At 29.2% G+C, this 15,600-nt stretch overlaps 1 protein-coding gene across 3 annotated transcripts; it reads left to right on the forward strand.

The window, feature by feature from the left end:
• Positions 1-9,173: 9,173 nt before the first annotated feature.
• On the forward strand, positions 9,174-12,322 carry LOC145952804 (immune-associated nucleotide-binding protein 9). Of its 3 annotated transcripts, none has more exons than XM_083065808.1 (6): positions 9,175-9,256; positions 9,531-9,756; positions 10,117-10,385; positions 10,574-10,738; positions 10,833-10,967; positions 11,986-12,322. In XM_083065808.1, exons 2-6 carry the CDS (start codon positions 9,552-9,554, stop codon positions 12,172-12,174), a joined length of 963 nt encoding a protein of 320 aa, XP_082921934.1. In that variant the 5' UTR covers positions 9,175-9,256; positions 9,531-9,551; the 3' UTR covers positions 12,175-12,322. The 3 variants fall into 3 exon arrangements, with proteins under 3 accessions (XP_082921936.1, XP_082921934.1, XP_082921935.1); XM_083065809.1 differs by lacking the exon at positions 9,175-9,256 and adding an exon at positions 9,407-9,429; XM_083065810.1 differs by lacking the exon at positions 10,574-10,738 and having other exon boundaries at positions 9,174-9,256.
• Positions 12,323-15,600: the final 3,278 nt, after the last annotated feature.

Genomic DNA, 15,600 nt, shown 5'->3' on the forward strand with positions numbered 1-15,600 from the left:
AATTATTAAAATAATTATGACCAAATACCATATAATAATAATAATAATAATAATAACCTTTTTGAAGACTGGGGTGTTACAAGAAGCATACAAAACTTATTGAGTCGAAGTACTACAAAGAAGCTCTTCATTGTGAATCTTATACATAGTTCTTGTAGTCTATTTGCGCTTAAGATTAATAACATCAAATCTAGAAAAAAAACGGAGCTATCATTGTAACTCTTGTCAAATTTATTTGTAAGGGTTCAACCTAGAAAGGTTTGTGCAAAAGAATACTTAGTGTTGAGCTTGAAGAGGCTTGTTGAAAGAATACTTAGGTTTGAGCCTAGAGAGGCTTATTGAAAGAATACTTGGAATTGAGTCTAAAGAGACTTTTTGAAAGAATACTTGGTTTTGAGCCAAAATTAGCTTGTCAAAGAATACTCGTATCTTGTACAAGATAATTGAACTTAGTCTGGTTGGATTGCGAATTGGATGCAGTTTCTGGGTTTGAGACGAACCAGTATAAAATACTTGTGTCACTTCGTCTATTGGTTCTACTACTTCATTTGTCACAGTTTCTGCCATTTCACTACACCTTAAAAGCATGAGTTTTTGATATATATTATTCAACCCCCTTCTAGTGTGTACCTTTTTCTCCAACACTAACCATAAAAGGATCCAAGGTAATTTGGGCACTTAAAGATATAACAATTATTGTTGTAGATTTGCTTAACAACAAGAAGAAAGCACATGTCATAGTACTTAGACAATGGGAGTTCATAACAAATGGAAAAGAAAGGCAAGAAATCAGTGACGACGGATCCAGAAATTTTAGATAGTGGGGACAATATTTATTCGTATATTTATAGTCAGTGATGGATCTAGAAATCTTAGATAGTTGAGACAATATTTATTTGTATATTTGTAGTATTAAAAATTTTACATATAATTTTTAAAAATATAAATATATCATAATTATTTTTTACAAGGTTTTATATCTACGATTATAATTAAAAATAAAAATAATTAGGTCCGACTAGATTATATTATAATTTATCTGTCATAAACATTTTTTCAAATATTTGGTTAGAATTATAATCCTAAAGACCTACTTTAAAATAATTTAACACTAATAAAAATATAAAAATAAATGTTAACTTTTATAAAAACCAAGTTTAATTTATTTATGATATAAACATGTTTTTAATATCTAATATATTTTTAGATGATAATTTATTTTAAAATATAATTTATAATAAAAATTCTAAATAGAACATAAATCTTCCGATCTTTCTTATTTTGATTTTTTTAATCAACATATATAATCTTACTATTTTGATTTTTTTAATCGCCATATATAATAAATAGAAAACACAATAGGTAAACATACATGCTACAAATTTTATTTTATCAAAAATTAATTTTTTTTAACATATTGCATTATATATGTGAGTATTAATATATATATATATATATATATATATATATATATTATAATTAAAATTTTAAAAAAATTATTAGTTATTGAAGAATATTCTTTATTACATAAGAGAATTAATCTTTTTCAAAAATTTGACAGAAATTAAATAAATGAATATCTCCTCAAAATTTATATTTTATACAACCTATAATTTAAACATATATATTTATTTTATTAAAATATAATTTTTATTTTTTAAATAACAAATATGTGTGTATCAAATGGTAGTGGGGGCAAGTGCCTCCACTATACATAACCTAGATCCGTCCCTGCAAGAAATGGTGGATTAGTTGCCTTTGGAGGTAGGGGAATGGCAAGATATAGTTGGGATATATAAAATAGGCAAACATTTGGGTTGAAGCTATAAACATTACATGTTATCTTTAGGGTAGAATATATATTAGACCTATTATGAAAAAGACTTCTTATGAATTGTGGAAAGAAAAAAAAAATTCAATATTTCATATTTTCATTAGTGTAGAGAAGTTGTTCATAATTCTATTTTCCTCACTTCGAATTGAAGTAATACATATACCTTTCTCATTTTCAAACAATCTATAGTTTTTACCATTGATGGACATAGTTCTAGTTGGAAGCAAATATATTAATATTTAAAAGTTACAAAGGTTTAGATGTGGAAATAATGTTTTTGGATTTAAAAGAGGTTTTCACTTGTTTTCTTTTCTAACATGTTTTACAAAGAAAATCATACTAATAAGCAAGATTTGGATTGAACACCCCAAGTTTTCCAAATTATTAAATAGATATTTTAATTAAATAAATAGGTTTTATTATTAAATTAAAGATTTTTTTTAAAATGACTATGGTATTTTTGTTAATTAAAGAAAGATTTAATTATTTGTTATTATTAGAGATATAATTATATGTTATTTAATGTATTTTGAATATATAGATATTATGACTTTAATCATTTTAGAGGTTTTATAGATAAGAATGTTTTCAAATAAGAAAAATTAAGATTTCAAAATTATATTATTCAAAGAGATATTATATTATGTATTTAAAGGAAAATAAAAATTTCAAAATTATTTATTTGAAGAGATATTATCTTATGTATTTATATATATAAGAATTTGAATTGATTAATTGGACTAGTATTATGTTATGAGTAATATTTTGAAATAATAGTAGTTATTATTTACTTATTTTCAAAATAATGAGAAATAATTAAATAGGGTAATAATATATTTTGAAAGATATTTTAAGATAATAGTTATTTATCTACTATTTCAAAGATATATTTTTCATTCAATTGTTTTTTATAATGATGAAAAATAATTAATTGGACTTTTGTTGATGGGTCATGTGTGTGTTATGGTTTATGTATCTATAAATGTGATAGTAGAGTTAAGGTTGTCTCCCTTCACATTATCATTAAAACATGCATCTCGTGCTATGAATAAGAGGAGAGAATCAAAGGTAGACAGAGAAAACCTCAGAGATTCGTATCTGGAGTTTGGAAATCATTGAGAGTTTGGTGATCATTGAGATAAGGAAGAGTAAGTAGTCTCGCTCTAGGCATCCAATGTATGTTGGGTAGTGGGATTAGCCCATAATCCCTTCTTTGTTGCTTGTATTGTATGAAGGGGGTTTTTTCAATTGATTGCCTTATGTGTTTTTTCTCTTTTATATGATTCTTTATTTTTCTATTGGATGTTGTATAATTGTATGTCTCTAATTTCGTGATTGGACCTATAATTGTGAAGTTTGGATCGTTTGTGGATTCATGTGAAAACCCTAAATGTTTATTGTGTGAGTAGTTAATAAGGGTATGTAATTAGAATGTGGAATTGATGTTAGATTTGAATAATTGATGATATAATATAGTAGTATTAAACTTAAATTGTGATTTTTACCGCTTGGATTGGGAGAAGAAAGTTTGGATGTGAGTTGTATTCTAAAAATTCTAGTATGAACATACCTTGGTATTTACCTGATTTTCCTATGTGTGATTAAAGAAATTGAGTTCTGATTAAAAGGTTAGAAATTAGACCTTTATAGTTATAGTTTAGACTTAAGAATCACATAAAAATGTTAAGAAATGACTGAGTTATGTGAGTTAAAAGATGAACCTCATATTTTGTGCGCTAAATGTAATATGTGTACGTTGTAAGCCTTTTGAGTAGACTTAAATGATAGAAATATGTTCTGTAGTCTTTATAAAAGTTGTATCCCTAGATTTTATCATTCAAATGTCGATGGAGTCACTTAAAAATAAGGTATAAAACTTAAGTTATGATCAAATTAGTGAGCGGAGGTCAAACTATTAGGTTTAGGCTGAAATGTTATGATTTTGTATTTTAAAAATTATAGATGGGATAATTAGCTCTTGGGGTCAACATAGAAATTGGAGATAATTGTCTTATATTTTTAGTAAAATTAATATCAACTTGATATCATATATATAGCTCTAGATAGGACATTTGGATCACACAATACCATAGAAAGTTAAGTTGTAGAAATGTAGTTTGTTAATGAGGATGATGAATAGTTTTATGCTTCAAGTATTTGATCTTATGAATGGTTTGAGGTACTTATATCAATGTTTAGGAAGGATGAGTTATGGTAGAAAATAATTGTTAATAGGTTATAATGTAAGTTGATTGTTAATAACTTGAGGTGTTTCAATGATGTTGATATCTCAAGACTTCATGTGTGATAGTGATAAAGTTGTAAGGATAATTAAGCTATTGATTTAAATTCTTACTGACATTGATCTCAGTAACTATGGTTAAGATGCTAACATATGATTAAACAATCTTATAATGATTCTTACTTGAGGTGTATTGGATGATGTTGTGTAATCATTGTATTACTTAATAATTGGTTGTAGTGTGTGAGTATGCCATTGATATGACATATTGTGAGTTATGTATGAATTGATTGATGTGCTTTGACATTGATGCATTTGATGTGTATGGATCCTGTGAGGGTCATATGATGAGAATGTGTTATGGTATAAGACCATGTGAATGTAATGCATAAAGTTTGTTTGACATTCATCATATGCATAAATATTTTTAAAGAGTACGATATGAAATATACAGTCAACGAAAGTCTCTTGTGTAAAAGCTTGGAAACCAACCTTGAGGATAGCTCAGTTTGGAAGTCCTAATCCTACCCTCATGAGCATGGAATGTATCTTACGCGATTTAGTTATCTTGACCAGACCCTAGTAGTATGTCTTTCTAATGAGAATGTGTGACACCCTCTACCCCAACATACATATACAGTAATTATAAAAAATATAAAAATTTTCATCATTAAAAATCAAATTTCCAGCCACGTAAGGGTAAAGAGTTCACATTCATAAATTTAATCCAAATAACATGCCGGTAAAATTACAAAGAAATAAAACTGAATTTTCTAAAATAATTTAATAAGAACATCTTTAAACTTATTCTATTTATGTCCCGATGTCACATGTCCTATCAGAGCAAAACCCAACATAGAAGCCTAAGCTTCATCACCAACATCCTCAACCTCACGCTGATGATCATCTGTATAACAGTCAAAACAGAACAACACGAGAAAAGAGAGTGAGAAACGTCTCACTCTGGCTCACAATGTAGAAATATACGCCGAATAGCCAAACACAAACAAAATAAGTATAACATAAATAAATTAATAATAACATCACACTCATCCAAGACATAAACCATCACTTTATCATATAACATTAAGAATGCATATGCATGGACACGGACTACATATTATCATGCATGTGGCGCCAGTAAAACATCACATGGCATATTGCCGCTAGCAATACACGAAGAGTAGTCTAGGAGTACATGCCGGGTCACACCCTCTGCGCACTCTCACTAGAAGGATATACTACCAGAGTCTCGTCGGGATAGCTAAGCCGCGCAAGATACATTCCATGCACACAATGGGCGAGACTGGGACTTCCAAACCGAGCTATCCCCAAGGACTAATCCCCAAAGCTTTTACACTAGAGGGCCTTCTCTGGCGGTGTATTCCATATCGTACCCTTAAAACCAGTGTTTAAAAAACCGGACCGAACCGGCCGGTCGGACCGGTTGGACCGGGAACCGGTGGTCCAGCCGGTCCGAACCTTAAGTTGGATCGGTTATGCAGTCGACCCGTTTCAAACCGGATTGAACCGGTCAATTTTCCGGTTCAACCGGGGAACCGGTGGGTCAAACCGGTTCAACCACTTTTTTTTTTTTTTATAAATTTTTTTTAAGGGACCATAAACCACAAAAATAATAATGAAAATTGAATCTTTTAATGGAAGAACAAAGATTCTTATTAAATATAACAATGACTACTTGTTCTAATGTATTTGTTTATATAATATACAACTTAAATAACTTTTATAGTATATTATTAATTTTATTATATATTTAATAATATAATATATATGTAGATATTACATATATTATTTTGTGATATCAATTGCAAACATATTATATATGTACATCTTATTTATATTTTTAATTTGTATTAATATACAGTTTAACATGTAATTTTTTATATATTTTTTACAAAATAAAAATAAAAATAATTTTAAATAAGATAGAAAAATTGAAATTTAAAATAAGATATGAATTTATTAAAATTTATAAGTATAAAATATATTTAATATGAATATTTTTTTAATAAAAATAAATAAAAACCGAGTCATGCGGTTCAACTAGTGACCCACCGGTTCAACCTTTGACCCACTGACCCAGTACCTTAACCGGTTCGATGACCGGTCCGGTTTTCAAAACTATGCTTAAAACACTTATGCAAATGATGCATGTCATTCAAGACTCTATGCATTCTCATATCTCATTATCATTTCTCATGGTCATTTCACATCATATTTCACTATCACATTTCATATCTCATGTTTCAATCACATTTCACATTATCTCATCATATTCATAAGGCCTCCATAGAGCACATTAATTTATATCAAAACTCATTTATTTATAAAATTAAATACATATTTTTACATCTCATCAAACAAGAAATATAATAGAGCAATCAGAAATCAAAACAGAAAATATTTATATTTTGTCTATTTCTCATAGCCGCATAGGGTTTCCCATAGGAACCCATAGAGTACTCTAAATCATATCAAAACATATTTATTCTCAAAATTAATCACATACTTACACATCACATTTAACAAGGAATATAATAGAGCAATCAAAAATCAAAACAGAAAATATTTATATTTTACCTATTTCTCATAGGGTGTCCCATAGGAACCCATAGAGATCTCAAATCATATAATTAATTGCATATAAGAAAAATAATAAACAAAACAGATACAATTAGGAGAAATCCCTCATACATGAGCATACAAAAAAATACAGCAAACACAGGATTGGGGGCCAATCCCACTACCCAGCATATATTCCCACTACCCAGCATATATTCCCACACCCAGAGCAAGATTTCTCACTCCCCCCTTACCTCGATAAGCAGGAGCCGAATCTTGTTGGTCGCCCCCTCTAGGTTCCCCTTCGTCTTCAGAGAGAGAAAGGAGGAAAAATATTAGAAAATGAAAAATGAGTTTTAGAGAGTGCAAAACGCTTTATTTATAGGCATCAGGCTGCGACCAGAACGGCCTGTTCCGAATCCGGAACGGCCAGTTCTGGGCCCGTAGAACACGTACAAAAGCCTCTCCAAGAACGACCCGTTCCAAAACCAGAACGGCCCGTTCTGGGGTTTTCAGAACGGCCCGTTTCAATGTGGAACGGCCCGTTCTGAGTCAAACTTCGTTCTTTTAAAATCACATCCGGAACGGCCCGTTCCTAAAGTGGAACGGCCCGTTCTGGGTTAAAATTTTACCCACGAATGCTTGATTTGGAACGGCCTGTTCCCAAAGCGGAACGGCCCGTTCCAGAGCTATGAAAATCCAAATTACTGATTAATAAATAAATAAATAAATAACGTATATATATATCAAAATAAAATATCAATACAATTTAAAACATGATTTTCTTCAAATAGTAATTATAACAAAAATATCATTATTAATAATATTATACAAAATAATTTTCATAAATGATTATTATTAAAAACCTTTAAAAATTCAATCAAAGCCATTTAATTAATCAAAATAATTATAAGGAAATAATCTTCATAAATACAAAAATAAATAATAATTATTCGTAGTATTAGTAGAAAAATTCGGGGTGTTACAGAATGCACAGAGGATGTAACCCGACATGTACTCCTAGACTACTCTACATGCAAGGACGGAGCCAAGGGGGGACCTACGGGTGCCACGGCCCCCCCAACAATTTTAATTTTTTTTTATATACATATATATTACTATATGGCACCCCCTATTTTTAATATAAACTCATATGTATAATTAAATGAATAACCCAAATTTATTTTTTTATTCAACTTTTGGACTTCTGGTACGGCCTGCTATGTGGTATCACTTTGGAATTTTTTTTTATTTATTAAATTATGAGAATTATTATCTAGTTTTGTCAGATAATATGCTTTTGATACTTTAATTTTCATTTATTATAAATTATATATTATTTATTCTCGGCCCCCCAGTATTGAAATCCTGGCTCCGTCCCTGTCTACATGTATTAGTAGTGGCAATGCACAAGTGTGATATGTGATTTTTTTTCTAGCATCACATGCATGATAACATGTAGTCCATGTCCATTGCATAATGTATCTTAATGTTATGTGGTATTTGGTTGTTATATTGTGAATGAATGGAATATATTATATGATCGATATGTTTATATTATGTTGATATATGTCTTGTTTGTATTTGGTTGTCCGGCTACATCTTATGTCGTGAGCTAGAATGAGATGTTTCTCACTCCCGTTGTTTTGTGTTACTCTTCTTGTATGTTGTTGTATTTGATCTTCAGCATGATATTGAAGATGTTGGGACGAGGCTTAGTCCTTATAGAAGGATTATACTTTGATAGGACATGTGATACTGGAGAATGAGTTAAAACTAGTTAGAATTTAATTTATATTATTTAATTTGAGTAGTTTAATTTTAATTTCTTTGTAATTTAATATTTCTGCTAAGTCTAGTTTATATTAAAATGTGATTCTCTCTACCTGTATAATTTTGAGTTTATCTATTATATCTGATGTTATTTAGTTATTCAATATATTATGTGTTATGACATGTAGGATAGAAGGTGTCACATGGATGTCTTCTTATGATATTATACTTTTTTAACTTTTGATTAGTTTCAAACTTGCATGTCCAAGTTTTTTGTGTTAGTCCATTAGTTTTCATTTATCGAAATCAAACAAAAAATAGTAAATAACAAGGACCTATCTTTCTTTTTTGTTATACATTCATCCTATTAAAGGAGATATCATGTCCACTTCACACAAATAATATATTGGTGTTATTTAAACACTATAGATCATTCATCAAGTCATGTATCCAAAAAGGAAAACGTGTGTCAAATAATTAATGGGAACCTTTTTTTTTTGGGGGGGGGGATTCCATGTATTTTTCTTTTATTAGAAGTTATCCATTTTTCTATTTTCTCAAGTCTCCTAAGAGATGGAATTACAATTCACTTATGTTTTGATTCTAGCTCCATTCCAAGTTGCATTACTCTTTTCTACACCATAGTTTAGGTATATTATTATCTTGTTACTCTCAAACATACTTCAATTATTCTTTTTGAGATGCTTGGGTTTTGTTTTTATTTTGTTAAGTATTTGTAGTTTGCTTCACGAGTAATTATAAAAAGGCTCTAAAGGTCAAAAAAATTCAAATAATCACATAATTGAAAGTTGAGAAAAAAACATGTACTATACATTTTCTTTCCTTTATTTTCCTTTGTGTGTCTTTATTTTACATCACACACACATAGATAAGTTTCTTTGATCCATTTATAAGCATGCAACAATTGTTGCATTTTTTTTTATAATAAGTTACTTTGACTCTATGGTGTTAATTTAATCTAATTGTTCATTAAGAAGTACCAACTCCATATTTTAAAAATTATTTGTTTCTTATATCTTTCAACATGTATGTTTATTATACTCCTATTATTTAATTTAGGATGTGTTTTCCTTGCAGTTGTAATCCAAAATTATTATCATGGGCAAATATTCCTCGTCTAATGAAGCTATCACACTAGTTTTAGTTGGACGTACCGGTAATGGCAAGAGTGCAACAGGAAATAGTATTCTCGGAAGGAAGGCCTTTGTCTCAAAGACAAGATCCTCTGGTGTAACAAGTGTTTGTGAATTGCAGAGAACTAATATGAAAGATGGACCAATTGTTAATGTTATTGACACCCCAGGTAAAGCATAATAACTTGCCATTAATTATATTGATTGTCTATTGGATTTGAGTTAAAAAGGGTTAGTTGGCTTTGTTCATTGAAAATTCTATCATGTATAAATCTGTGTTCTAGTTCCTTATAGTTAAACAATTTGTGTATTAATTCCATTATTTTTTTTCTTTTGGTATTTGATCCTTTTGAAATTCCTTATCATTTGTTTAGTTTGGTCTTTTTTTGAACCTTCTGCTAGCACAAAAACAAATGACGAGGAATATTATATAAATTAAAAAAATAAAAGAAAGTAGAAATAATTATATTTGCATGAAGTCAAAATATATTTAATCTTAAATCTAAAACCTAACATGTTATTTTAATTAGGACTATTTGCTGGAACTGATTCTGCGGGGAAGGAAATAGTGAAATGTATTGATATGGCTAAGGATGGAATTCATGCTATTATTTTGGTGTATTCTGTTAGAACTCGCTTTTCTGAAGAGGAACAAGCTACTTTTCTTACCTTACAAGCATTGTTTGGACACAAAATTGTTGACTACATGATTGTGATCTTCACTGGAGGGGATGAACTTGAATATAATGAAGAGACACTTGATGACTATTTAGGTCGCGAGTGTCCACAGCCTCTTAAGGTTTCATATTATTATCATTTTTTATCAATATATAACATGCTTAAATGAACATTTATGGCCTTAATTTAGTTTATGTTAAAGAAATAGTGAAATAAGAATCCATTTTATTAAAATCATTTAACTTTCTAAGTCTTAAATTTAAACTTTAGAATTTTATTGATTTTGATATAGCTTTAACATAATTGTAGGATATTTTGATTCTATGCGGAAATCGGAAGGTTCTTTTCGATAATAGAACTCAAGATAAAACAAAAAAATTAGGTCAAGTTCAACAACTTCTTAATCTTGTGAGCATGGTTATATCAGATAACTCTGGACGACCATTTACAAATGAATTATTTATAGAACTCAAGGTGAAATTTTCGTTAATTTTGAAAATGTTTTTGAATATTGATTATTGGGTGGCTAATATATCTGATATCAGGAATTCATCACTTGATTGTGCAGGATAAAGCAACAATGAGAGATAACCAACAAAAAGTGATAGAGTCCCTAAAAGGATATTCAAAAGAAGAAATATCAGAGATAAAAAGGCAAATGCAACAAAAATATGATGAGGAGCTCAATCGAATTACTAATATGGTACATGTTATATTTTATATCTTCTAATATTTATTTCATAATATTTCATTTTTATATTACAATTTTGAAGCTAAACATGTTAACACATTCTTAGATTTTATTGAAATTTTGAAATTAGAGTAGGTATAAACATACATAAAATGTCACTTGGTGTGTAATAATGTATAAAAATTTCAATGTAAACAAATTTAGAGTTCATGTGTAATCTCGCTTGTGAGTAAAAATCTCAATTTTTAGTGATCAACTAAATTTAATTTTTTTATGAAATCATATAATGATAAAATCACCTTCAAGTTATGAAAGAAGTGTAATAAATGAAGAGCAATAAAAACAATACATAAAATATAAATTTAAATAATTGTATCATTGTATGATTTTTACAAAGTTATGCGCATTTAACTTTTTTTTTTCTTTTCTAACCATTAATGCATTTGTTATAATTTTATTATTATTTTACTTCATATTAGTACATTTTATTATATTTAAATATTTGATAAGTATAAATTTGGCTCAAATAGATGTTTAGCACCAACAAAATAAGGTTATTTTTGTTTTAATCTTCTAAAATTCAGTTATTTTTATTTTGATCCTCTTAACTTTTAGTTATTATTATTTAGATCATCCCAAATTTTGGTGTTATTTTCATTTTAGTCCTCTCAAATTTTGATTCTTATAATTTTCTAACTCTTCTATTTTAATGCCTGTAATTTTTTATTATTCTCTATTAGACTTAACAGTCAATTTGATGATGAGGACAAAAATGAAACAAAAATTTTATAAGAATGAAGTTGAAAAAAACAAAAGGACTAAAAGCGAAAAACTCCTATTTTACAGAGATGAAAATTTCATTTAAGCTTAAATTAAGTGTATTGAACTAGTTATTCAATATATAATCTAATATTATAATTCATGTCTAATTAATGAAACATTAAAATGAGGAAAAACAGTGTTAATGTTGGATATTAATCCAGTATTATTCATTTGTTCTCTCAAGTAATAACTTTATTTTATTATATAGGTTGAAGCAAAGTTGAAGGAAGAAACTACAAATCTTTCAAAAAAATTGGAAGAAGAGAGAGATGCAAGGCTTAAGCTTGAGGAAAAATACAGGTCACTTAAAATTACATCAAATGATGAAATTAATAAACTTAGAGAAGATCTTGCGAAGGCAAAAAGTCAAGGAAATGGTGGATGTGCCATTCTTTGATCATAGCACCTTCAAAAGTTTAAGTTATACTTTCGTAATTGTAATTAAGTATTTTAATATCTTCTAAATGTTGTAAATATTTACTAAGGATTGTTATATAACTAAATTGGGTTTGAATAAAGTTTGTTAATTTGTCATAATTCTTCTATTCACATGGTTATCTTTTTATTTTAAATTCATTTTTTTTTGTGTGTTAAGGTCATGTTTAATCTACTTGCATATCTTTTTTCTTATTTCGTTTTCACATTTCTATGGAAATTTTAATTAATTTTATATTCTATATTTTGTTTCAAATTTGAATGTATTTAAAAATACCTAATATATTTATGAAGTTGAATAAAATATGTTTTTCCTTTCCTTTTATCAGTTTTATCAAATTCAATTAATTATGATTGTCAACTTCTTGTAATAACTTTTAAGGAAAATATTTTTTATTATGTGCATCAGCTTGAACAATGCTAGTTTTCAATTTGATCTTAATGGACCAATTTTTGTATATTTTTCTATGCATTAATTTTTGTTTATTTGATTTTTACTAGTATCATATTGTAATATGTGACATCTCATTCTACTACAACATATAATACACTTAAAATAAGGAAGAAAGCCATTTATCTTGAGTAAAATAGGTTCACATTTAAAACACTTTTAAGAACCAATCAAATTAAAAACCAAATTTATAAAATAAAAGGTTTACAAATTGTAATTCAAACAAGAAAGAAAGGTAAAACAAAATGAGTTGTACACTCTTATTCTAAGCCCATTGTCCCAATGTCACATTATCAGAGTAACTTATACTTCAACTCTCGACACCTTGAGTGTCACCCACATTAAGTTCATCTTCACCTAAAACAAGCCACAAAATATACGGTGAGAAAAGCAAGCGTTCATATGTAAGTTGCAGGAAGGAATTTCACTCAATATACAAAATCAATCCATAAGCATATATAATTAACAATATCAGTCAATCGCATATTATATTATCCATTATGAATCCATCCAATACTATCATCACATTACAACACAGTTATCTACCATGATCATTCTCACACCAGTTCTCATGTACTACAACCTCCTAAGAAGCATTGACTCAGAGCATTGCACAATGGGCAAACCTTATCAATCTTTGCTCAGATACCACCGCGCACTGCCACACTCTTAATCACCATAAAAGCTAGTGTATAATATGTATAACATGCATTCCCTATTAATCACCACACAGGTCAGGATAATGCACTGTCTTTTTAATCACCACACAGACTAGGGCACAATATACATATATATCATGCATTCCCTGTTAATCACCACACAAGCCAAGGTAATACATATGTGCATCCACCAATGCTCATGTCATGCCACCACCATGCATAGATACACTATTAATCACCACATGCTAATGTATTTATATATATCATGCATTCCTTGTTAATCACGACACAAACTAGGATAATGCATTTCCTATTAATCACCACACAAGCCAGGGTAATGCATATGCACATGCCCCAATGCTCATGCTAATGCCACCAAACTCATTCCTCATCTTCATGCATGCTAATGCACAATTATTAAGTAATTCACATATAACCACATTTATACATCACTCATCCAAATACAAATAATTCATACTCAAATATACTCAACCAAATACACACCATTTATATCTATCCATACAATAGTCATTACTGGATATCATACAATTCACAATCATCATCAAAATCCATCAATATAATACCATATTTCACAATCCCACATCGAACTCATTCAATCATTTCATAAGTATTATAAATAATCACTAAGAAATCATAAAATACCATAAACATGGCAAAAAGGGGTCCCAAAACGTCAAAAAATGCAAACTAAAAAAGAATACCCGCGTCGGGCACCGTGAATCCTCACAGCATGACCGCCACTCATTATGTTGACCATAAATTGAGTTATCACACATCATTTTTGAGTTATTTCAACGCCAGTGGAATAATAACATCCGAGGCTACAACTTTTGTGAAGAACACAAAGCCTAAAATTGTCGTTAAGGTAACCTCGCATGACTATAACAACACAAAACTTAATATTTCGCACACTAGAATAAAGGCTAAACTTCAATTCTTAACATTTTTACATGATTCTAGAGTCTGAATTATAGCTCCAAGTGTCTATTTTCTAACCTATTAAACAAAAATTAATTTGGTTAATCTCACAAAAAGATATTACAAAAATACTAAGGTATATTCATAAGTAAAATCTTCCAATTACTCATTAATTCATATAATTAAGGATGTTCATCAATCTACAAGAACCTTAACTTATAGAGCACAGCCCAATGAATTCAATTATCATCTAGATCATCAATTTTGTCAAACAATATAATAAAAACATTTATAAATCAATATAAAACCTAATTGAATCGTCAATTTCAGCTTCAAAAAAGAAATAGAAAATCTTAGAAATATAGGGATTTCTCCCACTACCCATTCTCTCTTGTAATCACAGATATGAATCATTCATTTCCCTCCCTATACCTTGTTGCGTTAATTAGAACAATTTCGTTGCCGTTCGAGATTGATCTTGAGCACTCCTTCTCAGAGCTCCCTTCTTCTCTTCTGTTTCTCTCCTAACACTTTAGAATGCAAAATGAGGCAGATAGGATTAACTTTGCCTGACCCCTTTCTTAAAATTCCCTTGGGTTGGATCAACCCAACCCACTTCTTTTTTTGACCCACTTCTTTTTTCCCAAAAATAATTAAATAAATAAATGATATAAAATATTTTTCCCCCAACTTTGAGCACTCAAGCCTAGTGCCGCGTGTTATCCAACACCCAATCACCAACATCAAAATTGCTAGATCTTGAAATAAACGTTTCCACAATCAATCATACAAATTATAATTTCCCAGAACTCGTTTTACGTCTAAAAATTCACCAATTTTATCGTTTACAACTTTTACCCCTTAAATTCAACAAATTTCTCCCCTTAGGGTTTTAACACCTTTCTATAGAGCACTTAATTAATTACTCTAAAATTATTTGATCATCAAATAAATTACATATTCAGAATCTATTAAATAAATCACATCAAACACACATAACATCTCATCAAAGAGAAAACTTATGGGATTGGGGTCAATCTCTCTATCCTTCATGTATACATCCAATCCCCATAAATGAGTGTTCTCACTCCCCCTTTACTTGGAGTGATGAAACATATCAGATCTAAGCTTCCTCCTCCTCTCTGGTAATTCCTTCTATTTATTCTTCAGATACGTTCTCTTTAAAGCAACTACAAAAAAATCAAGTTTTAGCGACCACCAAAATCGGTCGCTATTTAGGTAAATTCAGTTGCTATTACATTTAGCGACCGAAATAGCGACCGAAAAAATTCGTCGCTAAAACCCTGGTCGCTATTTTAAATAGCGACCGAAATTTTTT

Source organism: Cajanus cajan, chromosome 10, assembly GCF_000230855.2.
Source record: "Cajanus cajan strain Asha chromosome 10, NIPB_CcT2T_4, whole genome shotgun sequence".
In the NCBI taxonomy this organism is placed as follows: Eukaryota; Viridiplantae; Streptophyta; class Magnoliopsida; order Fabales; family Fabaceae; genus Cajanus; species Cajanus cajan.

Coding starts and splice junctions, on each gene's coding strand:
- LOC145952804 (XM_083065808.1), top strand. CDS start 9,552: ATGGGCAAATATTCCTCGTCTAATGAAGCTATCACACTAGTTTTAGTT. Junction 10,386..10,573: donor AGTGTCCACAGCCTCTTAAG/GTTTCATATTAT, acceptor ACATAATTGTAG/GATATTTTGATTCTATGCGG. Junction 10,968..11,985: donor TCAATCGAATTACTAATATG/GTACATGTTATA, acceptor TTTATTATATAG/GTTGAAGCAAAGTTGAAGGA.